The sequence below is a fragment of the Ananas comosus genome, linkage group 4, assembly GCF_001540865.1.
Source record: "Ananas comosus cultivar F153 linkage group 4, ASM154086v1, whole genome shotgun sequence".
Classification (NCBI taxonomy): Eukaryota; Viridiplantae; Streptophyta; class Magnoliopsida; order Poales; family Bromeliaceae; genus Ananas; species Ananas comosus.
The window spans coordinates 11,419,049-11,442,110 of record NC_033624.1 but is presented as its reverse complement, the minus strand read 5'-3'; the positions used below and the strand labels follow the sequence as shown (position 1 = coordinate 11,442,110).

General features: G+C 35.8%; 3 protein-coding genes and 1 non-coding gene across 6 annotated transcripts; 1 reads left to right on the top strand and 3 right to left on the bottom strand.

Moving 5' to 3' along the window:
* On the bottom strand, positions 2,981-7,127 carry LOC109709319. Of its 2 annotated transcripts, none has more exons than XM_020231495.1 (6): positions 6,967-7,127; positions 5,872-6,257; positions 4,927-5,218; positions 4,359-4,493; positions 4,135-4,283; positions 2,981-3,680 (listed from the first exon to the last, which is right to left on the bottom strand). In XM_020231495.1, the coding sequence occupies exons 2-6, from the start codon at positions 6,246-6,248 to the stop codon at positions 3,557-3,559; spliced, it is 1,077 nt and encodes a 358-aa protein (XP_020087084.1). In that variant the 5' UTR covers positions 6,249-6,257; positions 6,967-7,127; the 3' UTR covers positions 2,981-3,556. The 2 variants fall into 2 exon arrangements, with proteins under 2 accessions (XP_020087084.1, XP_020087085.1); XM_020231496.1 differs by lacking the exon at positions 6,967-7,127 and adding an exon at positions 6,748-6,892.
* On the bottom strand, positions 8,074-13,381 carry LOC109708704. Its single transcript, XM_020230520.1, has 6 exons — positions 12,971-13,381; positions 11,874-11,966; positions 10,568-10,801; positions 10,286-10,388; positions 9,103-9,332; positions 8,074-8,596 (listed from the first exon to the last, which is right to left on the bottom strand). The coding sequence occupies exons 1-6, from the start codon at positions 13,312-13,314 to the stop codon at positions 8,374-8,376; spliced, it is 1,227 nt and encodes a 408-aa protein (XP_020086109.1). The 5' UTR covers positions 13,315-13,381; the 3' UTR covers positions 8,074-8,373.
* On the top strand, positions 13,542-13,614 carry TRNAA-AGC. Its single transcript has one exon. It is a non-coding gene; the product is annotated as a tRNA-Ala (tRNA).
* Positions 14,838-21,503, bottom strand: LOC109708703 (CDPK-related kinase 1-like). Of its 2 annotated transcripts, XR_002215814.1 has the most exons (12): positions 20,243-21,503; positions 18,666-18,796; positions 18,075-18,116; positions 17,830-17,938; positions 17,626-17,704; positions 17,066-17,362; positions 16,863-16,975; positions 16,474-16,581; positions 16,327-16,389; positions 16,059-16,226; positions 15,699-15,931; positions 14,838-15,061 (listed from the first exon to the last, which is right to left on the bottom strand). XR_002215814.1 is itself a non-coding variant. In XM_020230518.1 (11 exons), the coding sequence occupies exons 1-11, from the start codon at positions 20,792-20,794 to the stop codon at positions 15,794-15,796; spliced, it is 1,800 nt and encodes a 599-aa protein (XP_020086107.1). In that variant the 5' UTR covers positions 20,795-21,503; the 3' UTR covers positions 15,469-15,793. The 2 variants fall into 2 exon arrangements, 1 of the variants encoding a protein (XP_020086107.1); XM_020230518.1 differs by lacking the exon at positions 14,838-15,061 and having other exon boundaries at positions 15,469-15,931.

Below are 23,062 nucleotides of genomic sequence, written 5' to 3'. Positions count from 1 at the left end.
GGTATAGACAGAATAAAGGATATGATACCAGTCACTTTTATATGTTTTTAATAAATCCTACACAGTGATATAAGTCCCTTTGAGATATAAACTGAAGCAATGTATAAGCACATCGATTGCCATGAATCAAATATAGTGAATAAGATACATGAGAGCAATTCAGCTTGCAATCGGGGTGATGCTTGCTTTCTTCAGTTGCAGGTTGCCTTATAATCTACTATCTATCTAACAATTAGGCCATAGAGTGATGCATGGGTTAGAGGCACAAGAATGTCATGATTCCGGCTGGTAAGCTGTAATTTATAGGCATATTGCAGAAACAGACTCCACGACTGTTGTGCAATATTTGATTACATCTTTTCCCTTGAAGAGTCATTTATTATCTATAAATATGAACATAGATTTCTTAAACTAGGTTTACTTAAACTAAAATTTTTGTTTTGCTAATTGTTATTGTTACTTGACATGGGGCTCACTTTTGGAGTTTTTTTTACGTCTCTGATATTCGATCTATATAATAGTGGCTCAATACACAACAGCCTAGCATTGAATAGCGTTTAGTAGCTCATTGTATTGGGTACAGTATCGGCGATATATAGTATCTCTGCCTTATAATGTTATGAGATATCACCACTGTTCAACTGGAAACAGTCGAGAGGCCGAGTACTCGTGTATTGGAAAGACGGTCATGAGCGTGACATTCCAAAACAGCGTAGAAGATTCATGGGTCGCACAATCAAAGTTGACCACGCGAGAAGCGCGATCATGGATTCGGCATATGTTGATTTGATGAGGGCGAGATGAGATGGAGAACAATAGATCTGATACGCTGCATTAACGCTTGAATTTGTCACGCTTTTAGGTAATCTTTGGCACAAAGTCGAGAGGCTTTTGGAATCTATAAGTGTATAGCCCATTAATACCTAGGTATCGCATCCTGCTGGAATTGTTTCTTCTGAAGGCCTGCAATGATTCCAGAAGTTACTATGACCTCTCATCTCCCCTACCTTTGCTTCGGCAAGTTTTAGCATTTCTTATCAAAGAGATGACAGATGATTCTTATTATAGTACAATAATTAGGTCAAAATGTGTTACTTATCAAAAGTCTAAACCTAGATATTTGTTTGAGCAGGATCTAAGTACTTGGAATTTTTGCACTTGAAATAATGTTGTCTGTGGTCTTTTTGCGGTTGGTTGCGAAGTTGGCATTTATTAGATGTGCTTCTGGAGTAAGAGTTCCCTAGTTGGCTTTTCATATTGGATGAAGATTCAACTTGCTCTTAATCACTGTCCTCTTGATGATAACGAATAGTTACCATGACTTTCACATGCCACGGACCAAGATGTAAACACTTTCGCCGAAAGAGCCATCTTCAAAACGCAATTAAAGAGGTTTTAGCCGCATAAGCTCTTCAAATCAAAAATTCAAGATTTGCAAGGGATGTCACTGTTTGTTAGTGTTGCGGAAAGCCAGGTTACTGTACCAAACCCCTTGTAATTTGGCCAAAACCAATTAGGTGGGTAGTTGGAGTTTGTTAGCATGGGGAGATTAACAGATCGTAATATTCTGAATATACCGATAGTGTCATAGGCCGTCGTGCCCGTTTCTAGATGGTTGTTTCACCGTTGAGACCAATTTTACAGTACTATAAATAACAGTCATTCCGCCATTTGTATTGAAATTTATACTAATTATTAATTAAAAATATAGGGATATTGTTAGTATTATACTTTATTCATTAATATATTATGAATAAATTATATAAAATAAATTATTACATAAAATAAATTATTATATATAATAAAATAAAATATATTATTTTAAATTAGATTCTTACATAAAATATTATATTATAAATTACTATATGAAATAATTTTATAAATAATTTTATATAAAATATACTAATATAAATTAATTATTTTATTTTTAAAAATATATTTAGACGTTGTTCTAGACTTTTTATCCGAACGCTATTAAGGATATCCTCTAGAATATTCTCGAATTCATCCAAACACAAATTTACAATTGTTCTATCTTGTACCGGAATATCCACTGTTCTCGGGAACAACAAAAGTTGTTCTCCAAAATCTAGTCTCCAACCAAACGCAGCCAAAGAGTTCTCTCTTAACTCCACTTGGCTTAACATACCAAATGGGTCAACTAAAGCCCAAACCAAATACTAACTAGCCCATTACATGAGTTGTTGAACCAAATCCAAAATAAAACCAATTAGGCTAATAAGTAAATTTGATATCACTAACCCAACACTTATCTTGCCAAAATCTCGCCCTTTTATTAATTATTATTTTCTCTATTTACTTCTCAATGTAATTATTTGAATTTTTTTATTCTTTTTTTTTCTTCTTTATGTTACTAAAACAATGTCTAAACCAAGTTTTTAATCTCAATAGAAAATTCTTATATATCGAATCAGTTATTATCACATAATTTATTCCGACATTCAAACTGGGCTTAACAAATTAATTAATTAATTAACTCAGGGGCCTTCACCCAAAATCTTCCCTTATTTTAACTGCTTGCACTGAAGTTTACAATGGCTAAATTGCACTTTTGGTCCTCAATTTGTAAGGTAGGTAATAATTTGGTCCTCAAAATTTAATTTATTGTTATAACTGGTTTAAACTTTTTAAATTATTGTGATTAAATTCTACAATATAATTTAGTTGATTGACAAATAATGTGTCGCTAATATGACAGTGTTGTATACTATTATGTTATAGTTACATCACCGGCATATTACCATTTAGTCAACTAAATTATATTGTAGGACTTAATCGCAACCACATTTTAGAAATTCAAGCCAGCTGTAATTGTAATAAATTAAAAGTTCGAGAAACAAAATATCATGCGCCACGTAGTTTGAGAACCAATAGTGCAATTTACCCCTTCATAATCTAGCCTACAAATTAAAGAAAAACAAAAAGAACAGATCATCCAGTCCAGAGTATAAGCAAAGCATTTAGGAGAGGTCATCATAGAACATTATCCAAAATTATAATCTCCAATTTTGGTGGCATCTCATATTTTTACAACTACACATCCTTTTGACATATACAATAACATCACGAGATCTGCACAAAAATGTCTGCTCAAACTAGATGGATCAATACAAGGTAAAAATTTACAACCTTTTGACTCAACTACCCACCTTTCAAAACTTCAATTTTACTATTCGAATTTTCAATTTGTTTGCTTTAAGTCAGTCGACGATACTTTGATTTCAAAGTTTGAGATAATTGCTTGTTTTAATAAACTTAAATTTTGAAGTCGAAGCATCGTCGACTGACTGAAATTAAACAGATTGACAGGTTGGATAGTAAAATCAACCTTTCGAAAGTTTACGTAGTCAATTCAAAATGATCCAAAGTTTAGATAAGTTACAAAAAGTAATAACTTGTTCCTACTCATTGCTTCTTGTTACTTGCTCAAAAAGATCCATGGTGCAACTTATCACTCATACAATAGAGTAGAGTTGGTCATGGAAGATCTGACTTGGTGCACGAGCCCGAAACTGCCGAATGATTTTCCTTTCACTTACGAAGCCAGCACAGGATTTTTCGCGTCTGAAGAGCCAGCAAATGACTGATTGAACACGAGGTTCGCGACAGTCCTATCGATTATGTTGGTCTCCGTTTCCGTGCACTCAGATTTATTTGCCCTGAAATGAGTAATAATGACTTGAGTAAGCAAGATAAAGAAGAAGAAAACGCGCGCAAATGCGAGTAGGTGGCTTGCAGATTTAAATTACCAAAGTTTGTGAAAAACTCCTGTTTTATTTCGTAAAGATAAGCTAGTTGCAGATTCACACAACTAATAATGTCCTTCTGCCTATTTCAGACATTTGTAAAGTTAAGGATCAAAATTGATGCAATTTTATATACACGGCGAAAATTGAAGGGGGGTTATTTGTATTTAAGCCTTTATTGTGTCGATACATTTGTCGGAATGGTATAACGATGCCAAAAGTTCCGATGGATTACAAAAAACAAGAGAAGGAATTACCATTAATACAGGATTAGACATTATGTTACTTATTAGCATGAACCAGCAACTAGGAAAATGTCAGATACAGAAGCTCCGAACTAGCAACAAGGAAAATTTTCGCGGCATACCTTGAACTTACACCCTTCATCTTTGGAGCCGAAGCGACAACAGTCGTCTCCGTGATTCTGCTTTCATCTCTTTTGCGTTTTTTGTCTTTCGAACTACTAGCAAGTCTGTACAAAGAATCGCGGAAGCAAATCCTCGTCTCCTCATTTAGCTGTTCAATTGGCATACTTCAGAAACACGAAATGAATTTAGGGGAAAACGACGTAGGATTCGTTGTTGAATTTACCAGCAATATTGCATCTTCAAGCTCTCGCAGCACTGTCGCCTCCGAACATTTAGGCTTCTCTGCATCAGCAGCAACTAATTTGCTCTCACTTGTTGGTCTAACTTCAGCCGGAACGAATATGTAGGGATCCGAATCCTGAGAGTGAAATTACACTAAACATGAAGCACCCAAGGTCATGCCTCTCTGGAACATGATAATAATAAGAATATAAGGACATTTCTCATCCAAAGGAAGTAAGGTTAAATAATAATTAAGGAATTAATAAACTATCAACAAAAATGTGTGTGAAAACCAGCTATGAGACAGCAGATTAAAGGTGATCGAAATTCGAATACTAGCATTTAGTTTTCTTCTGTACATTAACAATTCAGCAGAAACTCGAAATCCAAGATACTACATTTCAAACCTCAAAACTAAGGACTCGAAGCATAGAGCAAATAAAACCTAAAATATGGCAAGTTTAATGGCTAAAGAGAATTCGAACAGAATGTCTAATCTTTCATCAATTCTTTTGGTAAATATGCATCAACACGACCTTATCAATTAACGAAACGACAGATGATTTTACCTCGGCACGAAGTATTACAGACCCGTCTGGCATATTCACGCATGAAGATGAGCAGTCATCAGTCTTCTCGAAATCTTCCGACAGGTCATTAGGGAACAGAGGAATTCCACAGGCTTCAAGATCATTCATACTTTCACTTCTACTTAAACTTGCCGAATGATTTTGTGGATCGGCGAGCATAGTCGCCAATATATTCTCAAACGACAACGACCTGTACATAGAGTCGGGGAACATTTGTACTGGCTCAAATGCGTTTTCCATGTTCCGTGTATCTACTTCCAGAAATGAATTCCTGCATAAGCATCCATGACATCAAAATCCAAAGAAGTACAAACTACTTAGGGGTTTTTATTAATATATCCCGGCAAAATCATCTATTTGCAGCTATAAAAATATGTTTATCTAAGTTGAGACTCGAAAGTCATCCAGTTCGTCACGAATTGGTTAATATATACTCGAAAATAAGTTTCTAAAGGGCCTATTTAAAAATTTGAGGTTGCAAGATAAATATATCTAGAGTAGAGACCCAATTACACACTTTTAAGTTACACACTACTAACACAAGCTAAAATCCAATCACAAAAGTTTCAAAATGAAGATCTAAACCGCTTGAAAGTGATTTACAACATAAAATAGACCTACTTACAAAAAATCATAATTTTTGAAGACCTATATAAAAAAAAGCCCTTTTTTTGTAAATTCCGGGTCATTGATCTTAACACCACTCGATGTGTAAGAAATCGATTTTCAAAATTTGTGGAACTTTATCAGCATGCATCTTAGATGTTCTTGATCATATTTAACTGTTTATACCTTAATTTAAGATCCACTACATTTTAATTTACACATAACATACAGATATGTAATTTAAGCCCTACTTTTTATGTAAAACAAACTACTTTATTTCCAATAGGAGCTAAAACTATATATATATGTATATTTTACCAAGGATCCCGGAAGTTATGCTTGCACAAGAAAATGTTATCCATTTCCTCCAAGTTGTCCGGCATCTCGCACTTGGTCTGACATTCGAACGATTCTTCCGAGCTTCTTGGACAGCAATCGAGCGGCGTAGACTCTCCCCGTGCGGTCGAATCACCGAATCCTCTTTCTCCCTCTTTGAATGCACTCTGCTTCATTTCGTCAGCATATAAACCTCGACCGTGCTGCAGAAGAGCATCATCCCCGCACGGCTGAGAAACTTTTGGCGGAGCGACGGCCCAAGAACGCCAGTCATCTGAAAACGCAGGAACATCTCCAAAGGGTTCTTGATCACTCGGGACAAGAAAATCGTCGCTTTCTTCGAGGAAATACCAATCCATGCTGCTTATCTGTAAATAAGAACATGTCAGATTATCGAATCTGCTCAACATAAGCAATCGAAACACTCGCGATGGTAGTAAAATTTTGCAATTTCTCTTTTTTCATGTGGATCTGAAGAAATTCCACATGATCAAGACCTGTTAGTTGATAATTTTCACTTTCATTTTTCTAGCAGAGTAAGCAAAAATGGGGAATACAAAGCTAATAAAACTATAAAAACATGGTAATTTCGCATCCACAACAATTGGTTTTTCTCATTTATATTTATATATATATGGCCTTTTTTTAAGCAAAATTCTAAACATCGATCATCATATCAGGAAAAATCAAGTTAAATTTCTTTTTTTTTTAAAAAAAAGTAAGATCCAAAAGTAAAACTAAGCTAGAAAGCATAGATTCATACTAGTAGTAATTTAATCTTTTCAGAAAAAGACTCGAATAAGAAGGAAAAAAGAAATCAAGTGAAGAAAAAAGGGCACAGATCCACTTATAACTTACATGAGAAAAAGAAAAGTAAAACCCACAAAGAAGAACTAAAATTACAAAGCACGATCATCCATAATCCAAAATCCAAGATCCAAAATCCCAAACCGACCCAAGAAAAGCAGGTAAAAATCAAATAAACCTCAAAAGCAAGCACCCTTAAACAACTAAAAAAGAAGAAAAAGTTCAAAAGAAGAAGAAGAAGAAGAAGAAGAAGAATTTAAGGATTCTTACTGTAATTTGGTGGTGGAAGAAGAGATGGAGGGATCAATAAACAAAAAGAAAGATCTCTTTTTTGAAAAAAAAAAAGGAGAAAAAAAAAAACACTGAGGAGAAGCGCTTGTGGATAAGGGGGGAGGAAATTGGGAAAGAGGGGGGAGGAGCTTCTCCGAGAAGTTGTATAGATGGTTGGTTTTGTGGGTGAGGGAGGATGTATGTGTGATGTATCATGTGTCGGTGTGTGTGGCTGAGAAGAAATTCCATCTAAATCTGATTTCCCATTGGGCCGCGTGGCGCCAGTGGATCCGTGCCCGTGTAAAGACAGCCGACCGATTTAGCGGCCCTGCGCGACGCAGATGCCACTGGCTGAAAGCGACGGGGGAATGCCTTCGGGCCAAAGGATTTTTCTTCCTTGTTTTTTTTGGGTAAATTTTAAATATCATCCTATTATTTTGTAATTTTTTATTTTAGTACGTATAGTTTAAAGTGTAATAACAATTTAGTACTTTTTTTTTTTTTTTTTCGTCAGCTTCTTCATTAATATTTCGTTAAATGATATATAAAAATACTTCAGATATTCTATCTAAATTTATCGAATATTCTCATTTTAGTATTTTTTAGTTTTAACTATATCACCGATTTAACACCGATTTAACGAAAAAAATTAGTGCAAAAAATAATAAAAAGAGAAAATTAAAATCACGGTTTACTAAATTGATACACTTTAAATTATAGGATACTAAAATAAAAAAGTGTGAAACCACGGGGACGATATTTAAAGGTTTTTTTTTTTACTTAATATCTCTATAAAAATTAGAATAAAAAAAATGTATAAAATTTTATTTGACTAATTAATTCTTTACGAAATAGAATTATTTGACTAAATAAAATTTTGATAGTATTATTTCGTAAATTATAAATTGGGCCTTAGTAGCAGGAGGAACGGCAGCGACTGATCGTGATATGGATATTTGAAAAGATTATACTTTATTTAATATAAATATTTGGATATAAATTTTTATTATGTTTCAAGATCACAGGCCTAGCTTTGAGTCTATACTTGAATGCATGTATATCTGAATCCGAATTCAAATTTGTATATGAAGAAAAATCGAATTCAAATTTGAGTCTTAAAATTGTCTTTTGACTACTATTACTCAAGAATACGATAATCACAGTTTACAATCTCTTCCATGTCATGTAACACAAAAAATATGCATTGCAGAATATACAACTGTTCCAATCTTTGTTTTCTTTTTTCTTTCTTCGCCGCCCCCCCAAAAAAACAGGAAAAAAAGAATGAGTAACACCTCCAATTTAAAAACGATATTTCAGTAAGGTGTCGAATTCACTGATTTGAATTTTGTAAGCTCACTAAGATGTAGGCAAGCTGTGCGCACTTTTGTGCATTTTCTCCATTTTTCAGCTTCCGTCTTCTTCGTCAGTATAAACAGGCATTTGCCAATTCTTCGGATTCTTCTTCGGATCGTCTGTGAGGAAAAGGTCATTCTCGTCTTCCTTAAATGTCTTCACAAAAGTTTTCGCGCCTCCCATAATTAACCTTTCGACCATGAAAAGTTGATAGTTGTTTTCGATTACCGGGTCCAATATGCTACTGAAGTTTGATGAGTATGCTAATTTGTACCTGAAGAACAATAAATGTGTCCAAATAGTAGGTAAACTTGTTTCAAGAATGTAAAACTTTTTCTCAATTTTGCAGGTGACAAAATATTGTAATTTTTTGATTAATCACATGAAAGCAATATCCAGGCATTTTCATTGACCAAGTGGAATCACAAGAATATTTAGTTTCTTAGCTGAAATAGTAACATTATAGATGAATATATGTTGGACAAGAATTGCATGGCTGAGAAATATAAATAATATTTAGGTTAAGCGATAAGAGGTAATGAGGCACAAAATAAAACAGAAAAACAAGTAAAAATAGGATACATGCATTAAAAAAAAAAAAAGCCCAACTCTTTATAGACATAAAGTGCTTATCATAATTTAGTAGTCCTTAAGATCAATGGTCCATAAAATCAAAAGAGACAAGGGACTTACACGCATGTATCTTGGACTTGTATGGGTCTGAGAAGTAAATTCCAAAATAAACTGATCAGATTATTATTAAAAAGGATTAGGGGATACCAGGCGGATAGAGGCGAAAAGAAGCCGGGAGTCCTCTCATCTGAAGCAATGAATAGACTACGTCCAGGCGGAATCCATTTTGCGATCCTCCGGTGTATAAATTCAGGGCGGGTGTCTCTGTCGAGATGCGGATGACGGCTCCTGTCAACTCCAAATCTATCTTTCCTGGTTTTCAACCTATCCCCTCGCCGCACATGAATAGCATCATAATCACCAAGTGATTTTTTAATCTGCATCGAATATACTTTTTTGTAAGCTAAATGAAGGCCGCACACAGAAAGAGCATTTTGCTTTAATAAGAGGACCATGTACACAGAGATATGCAAATAATATAAACTATAACACTCAGCATGTTATGGTCACTCGAACCTCTTAACTATTTCGCATAACTTTAAGACAAGTCTAATTCAGTCAGTTCGTAGGCAGTGTAGGAGTAGCTTAATCAATGCCCACAAGTTGGCTTTGCTATCAACATGGGTTTTGTTTAAAAACTAGGCGTATATGCCAAATCAAGTGCCTAAAGAGTAACTGTGTTGCATGTTATTACCAATACTACATGTCTATGTTGAACAAACTAACAGGTAAGTTACAGGTCTTATACTATGAGCAAGTCACTCTAATTAATTATTCGGATTATACGGATGTGGCTCAAGTGCTAATACAAACATCTTTTCCTCAAATAGATGAGATCAGGAACAGCTTAATGCTGATAACAAGTTAAATTATTTAGCTGATTTTTTGTGTGCCAATTCGATGGGAAACAAATAAAATCCCTACTCACGGAAAGGTGCATGGAAAGAGAGACCTAGCCTGAAAATAATCATCTATTAAAATCGACCAAGATCACCCAGCACTGACTACTCAAGAAAGCAATTGAAACACAACTCTAGTTGGATGATAGGGCTTAAAAATGTAAAGAGGTTGTTTGACATTTGAAAGATGCGGATTACAGAAGTAGTCCTAAGGGAGTATATCTTGTTTATCATGACATGAGTGTACATCCTGTCTATCATGAATATAGGAAGAGCTGGGTTATCGAAAGTTCCAAATCAGAAACAAGTAACAATTGACAACAGCGGGAAGGATAAGCTGCATATATTCCAGGACAAGAAAGAAAGTCACACTCTCACCTAGCACGAAATTAAAGGGGAAAAAGAAGAAGAAAAAGCTGAAGAAGACATACTTTATCTGCCACATTTTGCAATCTTTCAGCTGCCATGGTTGGCAAAAGGGAGTGCGACAGCAAAATAGAGCTGTGATTGGTTCTATCCTTGCACTCCATAAACCTGGATGGTTATCATGATCAAGACTAGCGCTTGATGTTTCAAACATTCACCTAGCAAAATTGTGCATCTTTCATCGATTTTGATATTTAAAGGAGTAAAAGAAACGCATCCCAGATATTAAATCTGACAAGAAGAAGGAATAAAAGGTTACTTAATGAAATAATAATAACAAATTTTACCATGCCAGAGGACTTGCAGTGCGATTTATTAGAAGCACATTTGAGTACATGCTATTTTCTTTGAGATCAGATCTGTTGACTCCTTCCACGTGAGCCACCCCCCTCTTTCCTAGTTTCATACTTGTTGACAGTATTTGGTGCCACAGATTGGAGTTGTCCAAAATCACTGGAACTACTTTTGAAATGAGGTTTAGATCGTACAAAGAATCCATCGCACAAGAACTAGCTTCCCATCTGTAAAGCATTTAAATTTGAATCATAAATTTTAACACTTAACAGAAGTCAAAATGCTACAATGCAAATTGAAAACATATTGCCAACATCTAGCTTTGACATCTCTTCTGGCTACTATAATTAGGGTACAGTTGCAACATAAACAGATCAAAGAATAAAGAGTAAAAGATATGACTACCATTCACAACAATAAACTACCTCTAAGCTAGAATTAGATTCTTAAAATGATTAACGTCAAAAATATTTTCCAGGTCAAGCAAATGTAAAGCAGAAGTATAAATGAGAAACAACTAATCATACTTGATATATTTGGTTCAAACAATGCACAATACATTAGAAAAACCTGAACAGTCCACAAGAAACTGAGCTAATAACAGTGCACAAGAATGATAGAAATAAAATTATGACATTATGCATCATACATAAAGATTTAGTGATCAAAACACACCAAATAATCCATCGCACAAAGAATCCATCGCACAAGAACTAGCTTCCCATCTGTAAAGCATTTAAATTTGAATCATAAATTTTAACACTTAACAGAAGTCAAAATGCTACAATGCAAATTGAAAACATATTGCCAACATCTAGCTTTGACATCTCTTCTGGCTACTATAATTAGGGTACAGTTGCAACATAAACAGATCAAAGAATAAAGAGTAAAAGATATGACTACCATTCACAACAATAAACTACCTCTAAGCTAGAATTAGATTCTTAAAATGATTAACGTCAAAAATATTTTCCAGGTCAAGCAAATGTAAAGCAGAAGTATAAATGAGAAACAACTAATCATACTTGATATATTTGGTTCAAACAATGCACAATACATTAGAAAAACCTGAACAGTCCACAAGAAACTGAGCTAATAACAGTGCACAAGAATGATAGAAATAAAATTATGACATTATGCATCATACATAAAGATTTAGTGATCAAAACACACCAAATAACAAGAGGCTGCTGTAAGACATCTACTGATAAAATTGTCAATTCTCAGATATATTATCTCTAAATACTGTCAGACAACTAAAAATTAAAACAGCTAGCGACTGGTACTTGATAAGCTTACCTTTCCTCTGAACTTGCATCACTAGGGGAATGCAAGATTCCCTTCTTGTTATGAATCGAGCTAATACACATTCTAGAAGGCATCACGAACACTCTGCATAGAAAAGAAACAACAAATCTTAGAACTTTACCGAGATTCAGTTCCTGATCATACTAGAATTGTGTGCACAATTAGTTCTTGTAAGGAAACTTGAGATAGTTAAAGCGTAGCAAAGCTTGGTTACGATCAGGCCAAAGTACAATAACTACTAGCAAGAGGTAACAAATTCTCGGTAAAATGTATGGACACCCCCCTCAAGTATAGGTTATTTTAAAACAGACCCCTTAAATAACTTTGTTAATTATTAATCTTTAGTTGGTCTAGTTATATATGCTAAAAGCCATTAATTCGGAAAAAATACCTATGGATCTGATAAAATTTCCAATCTATTTGATACAATTGAATCAAATCAAAAGTTCAAGCATACTCAATCAAAAAATTAAAGTTGAGGGGACCATTTCATAATGGCCTATAGTTGAGGGGGTTTCCATAAGCTTTTACCTAAATTCAAGGAAGGAGCAATAAATATCATGTTGGACCAAAAGTTCTATATTTCTTACAAAGACAACTAACAGGGACCCCATCAACTATAAGCAGTGTTGGAATAGACCACTAAACAATTTTCTTTCTTCTTTTTTTTTTTTCAATTGAGATGCTCTTAACTTTGATATTTTGATCTGCATTATTTTCGTCAACCAATATTTGATTTTTATTAAATTTAAGGGTGATTAAATTAAATTTGACTGTTTTAAAAGCTTTTTTTTTTCAACAGAGCAATTAATTTCGACAAATCCCCAATTAAACTCAGGAGAATCACCCCAATCAAAATAACTAAAATTTGATGGGATCTTCGAGGGGCCTATTTCAAAATGATCTATAGTTGAGAAGGTCTCCATACATTTCCAACTACAAAAATTAAACCTAGAGAAAAACTAGATCTCAAACCAAACCCAATGATGATATTTAATTACAGTAGAACACAGCGAAGTAAATGTAAAGCTACTACTAAACCATTAATCACAAGAAGAAACGAATTAAAGATATCGAAGAGATCCGACCTCTGAAGGAAGAGGGCCTCCTCGAGGGCGCATCGGAGGCTCGACTCCTGATGCCCTAGCCCCGCGCACGACTCGCAATGCTTGCCGGGGCAATCGATCCTGTGGCCCCAGTACAGGTACCGCCGCTCGAGGCCGTACAATCCTCCTCCGCCGCCGCCGCCGCCCCCGCCGCTCGCGGACCAGTGGGCGGGGGAGGAGAAGAGGAGGGATCCGAGGGTGGGGAGCGAGGATGCGGCGGAGAAGAAGAGGATCCCGAAGAGGACGAGGGACACAGCGGCGAGGGCGAGGGTGAGGGCGAGGAGGAGGAGAGGGCGAGGCCTCTTCTTCATGCGAGGGATCGCCATGAGAGAGAGAGAGAGAGAGAGAGAGAGAGAGAGAGAGAGAGAGAGAGAGAGAGTGAAGCAGAGGAGGAGGAGGACGAGGGGTAGCCTCCGCTCGCGTGATCTCTCGATTTCGAGAACCTCTCAATTTATATATAAAATAATATTATATTTAATTTATTTAATAATAATTATTGCGTACTTCTTACATTTTAATAATATAAATATTATACTGCACGAAATTTCCAGCAGGGGATGTAGCTCAGATGGTAGAGCGCTCGCTTAGCATGCGAGAGGTACGGGGATCGATACCCCGCATCTCCAGTTTTTAAAATTCCTTTTCTTAAAATTTTATTTCTATTAATAATCAATTTTATTTATCAGCAAATAGAAGAACATCAGAACAGGTTTTTTTTATTATTTTATTTTCAAATTTAATACATTTTTGTGGTTATTTGTTTTTTTTTTTGGGTGATGTTCTCCATATTTTTTTCTTTTTTGAGAGAGAAAGACACTGCATGCTACCCGCTTTGAATTTAGTTTTTTTGAACTCAGCTATAAATGTGAAGCAACTTGATTTCAAACTTGAAATTTTGATTATCAAATATCAAATTCTTAACAAGCTGTGCTAGGTATGATCGGTGATGTTCTCCACACAATTGATCGACAAATAAAACAGTATCAATAATCAAATAATATGATCAACATATATATTACTTTTTTTGGAATAGAGATTACTGTGCATGTAAGATTTAATTACATAACAATAGCTGGAAAGCAGTATCTCTCAACTTGCAATTACAGAAAAATATTTTCATATACTACCCAAGTTATCGCCAAAGATTCAAAACTAGTTCCTTACTTATATACTCTTAAAAAGTTCCCGACTTCTCCCGTACAAATTTACTATTCTCAACCTATCCTTCTAAACTCACCTAATTGTTTTGAGTAAACCCTCAAAACAGGGGTACATACATAAAAAAACTTTTCTGGAATATATTTGAAACAAAGGGTAAATACAAAATTTAGGACTTGTACAAGGATACAGAGGCAATTTTCTCCAAGAGAGAGAGAGAGAGAGAGAGAGGGGAAAAGGGATTCAAAACTAGTTAATTTTCCAACTTTAATACTATTCTGAACCAAGCTTATCCTATTGCAGAATCTAAACAAGGCCAATTCAAAAAGGTTTATCTTAAGAGAAAATACTGTTGTCACCAGGCCAAGTATAATTTTGTATATAGAAATATGTTTTAAGAAAAAAGCACTTACTGCATCTGAGAACAGAATAATTTAGGGAATTTTTTTTTTTGATGATCCCCAGTAACCAGAAATTTACTTAGGACATGTAGTTGCAACTGTACCGTAATTATAACTGCATACAAATTCCGATATGGTGTTTAATTTGATCCATTTAAATCCAACACTGCAGTTGGAAAAGCATAAGGAGGCTCAACAGTAGAAATTAAGACTACGTCCAAATTGGGTACAGTTCCAATTGTAACAAATAAAGAGAATAATTTTAAATAAAAAATAAGCTTACAACCTTAAATCATCTTTTAAAGAGAAGACATTTTTCCTTATATATTAAAAGCAACCTCACCATTCCATATAAAAAGCAAAAAAAATTGTAAATACAAAATTCAACCACATGAAACCAAATATTCACTCTATTCAACCAAAAAGGGTACATGCAGTGTTTTCAACTATATGCATCTCTAACTACATTGCATTTACAATTACGTTCAACCAACTGACCCTCGGAAGAAAGAAACTGAAAGAGGAAACAAAAATAACTAAGCATGATACTTGAAGGTACAATGCATGTGACCAATCACATGATGCATGCTGAATAGTGTCCCTGGACGATGTTTCGATGTTTTCATTATCTTCAATAGTGTCTACTTGTTTAAACTTCATAGTAAAATGGACAACGTTTTCATTTAGATGAAGCTTTTGTGGTTTGTTTTGGTGTTAACAACATTTTAGGCTTCTCTTGGGTGGTGACACATCAATAATCCTGTATCGGATGGAAAAGGAATTACTACTAACGGAGTACGGACTCTTCCTTAAGCATCTTAGGCCAGTGGTTGGACCCAACAAGTTATTAATGCTACTGGGCAGAATCATCGTTACATACATTGATACCTCATAGGATGAGAAAAAAGGCCCTAGACACTATTTCACCCCCAAAATTTAAGTTCCCTACTCATAATTGAGAATTGAGTAATGAGATTTGAGAGTCTACAGGGAGGAGAACCAACTAAACCTAGCATGGATTTACTTTTTAACTTTTCTAGTTACTATCCTGAATCTATACATTCATCTGAGCGACTTCGCTCTGTGATCAATCCATTCGATAGGGAAAAGAAGTGACAAATCTGACAAAAAAAAAGAAACAGAAAATTGACCTTGTTTGTCTTGTGATAAAAGCTGATGATCTTGTTTCTGCACCACCTTATCATCTGCGCTAATTTCGGGATTCACAGGATTAGGCTTTCATTGGCTAGGCTTTGGGAATCGACCGCGAAGAAACCCCATGTAGAAGTTTAATGAATCCGAGGAGACTAAGTTTCCCGTCGGAATGTTTTATCCAGTCTTTCAGAACAACATGAACAGGGACTGAAGGGCTAAGACCAAGTTCCTAAGAAAGGGGAAAAAAAAAACATAGAAATTTTATTAATTTTCTTCGTAGCCCATAAAGTAATCAATGGGTTCAACTGTGAAAATAGAAATGACTTAGAAAAATGACTTAATTATGAGAATCGTACCGATGCGAGTTCTTCGATCATAATTGGCCGATTGCCGTCCCTGTCGAAGAATTCGTATGCACGATGGGCGTGCTGCTCCCACGTTTCCAGTGCTTCCATCTGATAAACACTAATTGCCGAGGCGACAAATTCTTCGAAATCTAACCTTCTGTAGTGGAGAGAACTCACCTACAAAACCGTCATCGGAGCGAATTATCTTCTTGGAAAGTTTGTTTCAGAGCAATCAGATTAAGAAGTAACAATTGTGTACTAGGATGCGGAGACATACCATGTTAACAAAATCAAGAACCCCTGAATCCTTCATCGTCTCGGTCGAGCTTTTCAAGAAAGCCTGTCGGAGGTTGACTCAGGTGAACACACAAATAAATATACATTTCTCGCACACATGCATATATGATGGCAGGAAATTACTAACCGTCTTCAAATTCTGTATAGAGATAAAGCCACTCTTGTTCGGCCCCAGTAATCCAAATTGATCTCGCAAATATGACAGCTGAGACACTGTTAAAGTTTTGGCAAGGGCCTGCAAAATGAAAACTATCAATCCAAATTCCAGTTGATTTGTTGTATGCCGAGTTTTCTGCGTCTTAACATTCACAAAAAAGATAAAAAGAGAATCATTTTCTGCATCTTAACATTCACAAAAAAGATAAAAAGAGAATCAAGCTTACTACAAAGTGCACAGAATCATTGCATTACATACAATATGGTAAGTACGAACAAATAAGAGGACTAAATTATCCAGCAGGGCTACAGGGGGATAAATAACTTAGATATTTATAGGAAGAAGGAAAATCATTGTACCCGCAAAGCTGCTTTCCTTAGAGAAGATGAACATATATAAGCTCTCATCATCCTATAGACTATGATGTCCAAAGGAATCTTCACTTCTCGCGAATTCCGAATCCAAGGATGACCTAAATTTAGAAAATGGAATTTACGCTTTAACGAAAAGCAAATTTTAACTACACAAGAATTGAACAACAGCAATATAACAAGGAACATACTTAGAGCCTGCGAAGCAGTCATTCTCTTGCGGTAATCCTTATTAAGAAGCCTCTTGACAAAGTCTTTAGCCTCGGCGGAGAGAGAAGGCCACGGAGCTTCTTCGAAGCTCGGTTCCGCCTTTAGGACTGCTCGAAATATGCCCGACTCCGTGCGGGCCCAGAAAGGACGACTTCCACAAAGTAAAATATATGCTATTACTCCAATACTCCACATGTCCGCCTCGGTTCCATAAGATCTATGGAGAACTTCAGGAGCGACGTAATATGCACTTCCCACGATGTCATTTAACCTTTCATCTGCACATTTCGTAGTCACGGATTCATGGGAAGAAGTTATCTTTGTTTTAAAAAAGGTGCTTAGAAGGGAATTTCTGTAAGTTAAAGCATACATGTCAAAGAAAATTAAGTTTCCAAAGGGCATATATAAAAATTTAGATTTTGAAAGGATACATATAAGTACAGAGATGATATTTTAAGGAGGTATATGTGTAAATATCTCACCAAATAAATATTTGAAACAACTAAAAACAAGGTCGCAATCAAGATTACATTAAACAGACCTGGCTTTACAAAATCGGACAAGCCAAAATCAATGGCTTTCAAGGTAGAGGTCTCATCCTTTGAAGTGAAAAGAAAATTCTGAAACACAAAGTTACAAGCACATATTATTATTTATTAATAGAGTCATAAATGACATTCCAAAACTTTAATCAGATATTGGAAAAAGGAAAAAATCTCAAGTGGATTAAACAAACTTCTACTACCTCTGGCTTAAGGTCTCGATGGACAACACCATGAAGATGACAGAAGGCTACGACACTCAAAATCTGAGCCATAACAACCTTTGCATCTTCCTCAGAATACTTCCCGCCCCTGCCAATCGTGTATGTAATTGCTAATCACATGGTTCGACCCTCGAACCTCAAACCTCAAACTTAAACAAACAAGTAGGTAACTTGAACAGAAACTGGAAATGTAACTTATGTATATATCATGAATTTAAAGATACCTTGATAATATCCTGTCCAATAATTCACCTCCCTTGCATAATCTGAAGAGCACAAAATTACAATTATAAGCTACAAATAATACTTGCAAGATTATGAAGCGCTAGATCAAAGAAAGGTAATATAAACAGCCTAAACAGTACATTCAAAGCAAGTGCGGGACAGGGAAAGGTGTGTGTTCATGGCGCCCTCGGCTGTTCAACAGTCAAGTCGAACCTCGGGGTATTCAACAGCCTAAACAAGGTTGAAATGGATATCGGTTCGCTTTTTATTCAGCTGGTAGAAAGTTAAGCCATACTTGGGCTGTTCAACAACCTAAATGGGCTGAAATGGCCGCATCTCATTCCTACCATGTAGGCAAGGGAGTCACAAATTCCAAAATAAGTTTTAAGTAACCACTTTTTCGAATTTTTTTTCCATTTTTCAGTTAGTATTTCTCATCCCAAAAGTTTCAATATAGCAGACTCCAAATTTGGATACTGCCTCTGTGCTACAACACAGATGCCAGTTCATTATGTTTAAATTTTGAACATGAGATAAATCAACAATATCGTTCAATAGGGAGAGAACAAGAAAATGCAATGAGGACTTACTCCATGACTACATAAACATTCTCTTCATCCTCATAAGCATCATAGAATCGCACTAGATTCTGATGTCCCGTCAGAGAGCTCAATATCCTCACTTCTCGTCTAACATCTTCAATAGCAATAACTGTTGTCATCTGCCAAAGTGCTTACCACATTAGACCATGCGAGATATGCATATGTATTTATTTTATGCTTAGTTCTTCACCTACGACCATTTTCAGCTCCCCAAATATGAAATTCAAAATATCATAACAAAACACTCAAAAGTGTTATTTTACACAACATACTAAACCAACAGTGAAAACAAGAAAAAGGTCGCCAATCCAGTAAATATTAGCATTTTAATTGTTTTTCATTACAAGAAAGTAACAGATCAGGCTTATTATTCCATTCTAAGCAAAGTTTAAATAAGTTCTTCATGGAAAAAACAGAGAAATTATTTAAGAGGGGAAAAAAAAATCTATATAGATCCCATCCTCAAAGAACCAACTGAGGCAAACTATTATAAGTGGCATCATTTAATGATTGAGAAAGGACAAAGTACTACACAGCAGATTTTACACTACAGTATTATGTTATAGGTAGAAAACAAATAGTAGTACTAAATGCCAGGTATTGATTATCACTTGTCCATTTATCGGACATTGCTCCAGCTCTACAGGATTTTTAATCAATGAACACTCAGATAAAGCAAACAAAAGTTAACATGGTAGTGCAGTCAAAAACAAATTTGCAAAACATGCTTTACAGAAAGAAGATAAAAGGAAAAAAACAATATATCTGCAGAAGGTATCAATACTTGTCGCAGAGCAATATATGTTAGAAAGCTTGTGAATTGTAAATAATTAATTAGCCATAGTCGGACACCATGTCACATATTCAGATAAATACCTTCAAAGAATAGTAATAAGCTTCACCATTATATTACTAAGAACATGATATAACAAGAAAAATGACTGATTGGGATTGTTGGATTTAATGTGAATGAGTCCAACATCACTTAAACACCAAATATTAGCAAGCTTTATGGATCAACTTGAAATGGAAAATTTTTGGCCAAGTTAAAATTCAAAAAAAGAGTTGGTGCACTTTATTGTTTTCACCCAAAAAATGAAGCACTTTTAATCTTATCCTACAATTAGGAACAAACCAAATATTGCTGAGCCTGATTTGTTCTAAAGAAGCTTTGTGGGTCAACTTGATATGCATTCTTAGTTGCTGGGCTTTTGGTCAAATTACAACTCGAAAAAAGTTGGTGCATTTTCATGATCATAAAACCAAACAAAGAAAAGCACTTCTAAATGCACATCTGTAAAAAAAGGGTTAAATACTGGGATATCCTTTTATAATCCAGCTTTAAGTTAATCTATACATCTCACTAAACTTCTAATACCTTACAAACATTCAGATATTATTCAATATCTTTTCCTTTATTTCTAGTGTGTTTCTCACCAAAGTAACTGCTACGTGGGAACGTAACATTGCGTACGAAATCAAATAAAGTACTTTTCTCATCAGATTTTCTCACTGTATGTAATACGAAAAAAAAAAGGAGAAGAAAAAGAGAAAAAAGGAACTACCTTTGCTTTTGGGATAACCTTAATGGCCACCTCCTCCACCTGCAACTCCCCCTTCTTCTTCGGCTTCGCGGCGCAGGTATACCCGAAATGGCCCCGCCCCACCTCCTCCCCGAGCTCGTACATGGCGAAGAGCTGCCTCGAGAAGCCGAAGCACTTGTCCAACCCTAGCCCCGCTTCTTCCCCCTCGGGAATAGCCGACGCCGGCGCCGGCGCCGGCGCCGCGGCGTTGGGCTTCACGGCGCCGCGCCGCCGCGCGAGGAGCGCCCTAATGTGCTTCGCGGGGGAGGGCGGGGGGAACGGGCGCTTTAAGAATCGCAAAGGGGTTGAAGTGGCGCTCGGATTCGCCGGGGAGCTCTTGTAGGAGCCCGGGAGGGGGCTCGGGATGTAGAAGGGGATCGAGGGCTTCGAGCGGGGCGGCGCGTCGGGGTCGGGGATTTTAGGGTTTCGCTCCTCCTCTTCTTCTTCTTCTTCCTCGTACTCGTCTCCTTCATCCTCCTCCTCCTTCCCCTCCAACTTAGGGCTTTGAGTCGGTTTCCCATGGCAGAGTCCCATGGAAGCCCCAATTCCACAGAGGAAGTGGAAGAAACCAAGATCAAAGAGTAAAAAGTAAACTAAATTTGTGGAAAATTTTGAGAAATTGAAGAGGGAGAAGCATCAAGAACAAGCAGAAACAGAAACCCCAAGATTAAAAATTGGATTTTGATTGAACTTGTGGTGAGGAAGAGGACCCTTTCAGAGTTAAAAAAAAAAAAAAAAAAAAAACCCAACTTTGAGGAATGTAGTGAGAAAAAGAGAGGAAATTTCCAAAGAAGGAGATGATATACCAATAAGAGAGGAGAATGAAAGGGGATGGTGAATATATGAATATAGTGATTTGAGTAGAATACAAATGAGAGAGAGAGAGAGAGAGAGAGAGAGAGAGTTTCTAATGGGAATTGGCTCCTCACAACACAAAGTGGAAGATGCCAAAGAGAGTGAGAGAGAGTAGTTGGGAAATGGCTCCCCACAACACAAGGGGAGAGAGAGAGAGAGAGAGAGAGAGAGAGATTGTAATGCAAAATGGCTTTTCACAATCTCACATGACACAGTGGAAGATGCCAGGTAGAGAGAGAAGAGAGAGACAGAGAGAGAGAGAGAGAGGAGCCTCTTTTGTTTGCTTTATGCTTATGCTCTTCTTTATTGGGGAAAGGGGAGGAGGAATAAGAGTGTTATATGACTAGTTGATGATTTGTTTTTGTGTCAATTAGGGAAGATGAAACAAAGATCTTCAATGGCGGGGAATTTGGCATAGAATGATGATGATGATGATGATGATGATGATGGCTCACTTAACATGTTGTGTTTGTCACTTTGTCTTCTTGGCTTTCACTATCAACTATAAAATTAAAAAATATTATCTGTATATTTTATCACAGAGCATTATGTCTCACATGTCATCATTGAAGAATTTAAATTTTACTGTAATTGGAGGGTAAATTTGCTTCGATGAGTGGCATTTTTATCTATTATCTTCAACCAAGTTCAAAATAAAAAAAATTGAAAACCAAAAATAGTTGTGGCACCTATTATTTTTGAATTGAGTTTGTGCACAATTAAGGGTGTTTGAATTGCTCTGGATTATCCTTCATTTTACCAAAAAAAAAACATTCCATTTTTAGAGGGAGTTAGGGGGAGAGAGTTGTTAAGATGTTTTTGCTCTCATTTTACTGCAAAATTGCAAAAAAAACAGAGAAAAAGTTAAGATGATTAGGATTGTTTTGTTGTATTTAGTATTTCTACAAAACAATCCAAACAACTCTGTAATAAACCCAAAAAAAAAAAATCTTGAACAGATATTCTCATGTTACAAGGTTTACAAATAAGTAGATTGATACAGTAATTTCTAATTCGCCATCCACATCTCACTGCAAATTTTTGCCCATATTGAAAATTTGACATTCATTGCTCATTTACTCGCCGAAATTGTGCAACTTTCTTTTTTCTTTTTCTTTTTTTGAGAGAGCTCTGTAGTACGCTATCTGCTTCGTTTTTTTCATTTAAAAATAAACTTAGCTGGAAATGTGAATCAATTATGGTTCGAACTTGAAACCTCGGATACCAAGTTCTTTACAACTTGCTCTAGGGACGGTTGGTGTGCAACTTTCTTTTTTAAGTGCAGAAAACTTGATATCTACACAATTACGCTCCTATTTTGAAATTACTACCAAGCTCTAGCCCAAGTGGCTAAATAGTTATGGATGATACCTCGGTAATCCAAGATCAAATTAGGATTCGAACCAAAGAAATCTCTCAAATCCCACCAAGTGCCTTACCAATAAGATCCTAATAATTTGGCTAAATTGTACCAAGCATCTACTGAAAACAATCTTAGTTTTCACCAAACATACTACCTTTCTCTCTATCTTAAAAAAAAAAAAAAAAAAAAATCTTAATTTTTTTTTTTTTTTTAGATTTGCATAGAGTGGTTTCCCTCAAAATTACAGGCCCCCCAAATGCTTGCAAATTCTTTGTACTGCTCCCAATAATGCATATATATAAGTGAGTGGTTCCTTTGTCCCTATCAAAAGTATGGCATATGATGTGAGTTAATAATGCATAACCACTCCTATTGCTTATACAGGGGCCAATGCACAGTGTCTCAATGATAGCCACTGCTTGTGGGGAGCAGCACTCCTCTCATGTATTAATATTCCCACAATGCATGCATGCCCACACATTCCATTCCCTTTGTTAGCTGTGTGCAGTACTGTTTACTATTGAAGCATTTTATCAGTAAGTTAAAGCTCTATATATTAACTATTAAGGGGTGTTTGTTTGGTT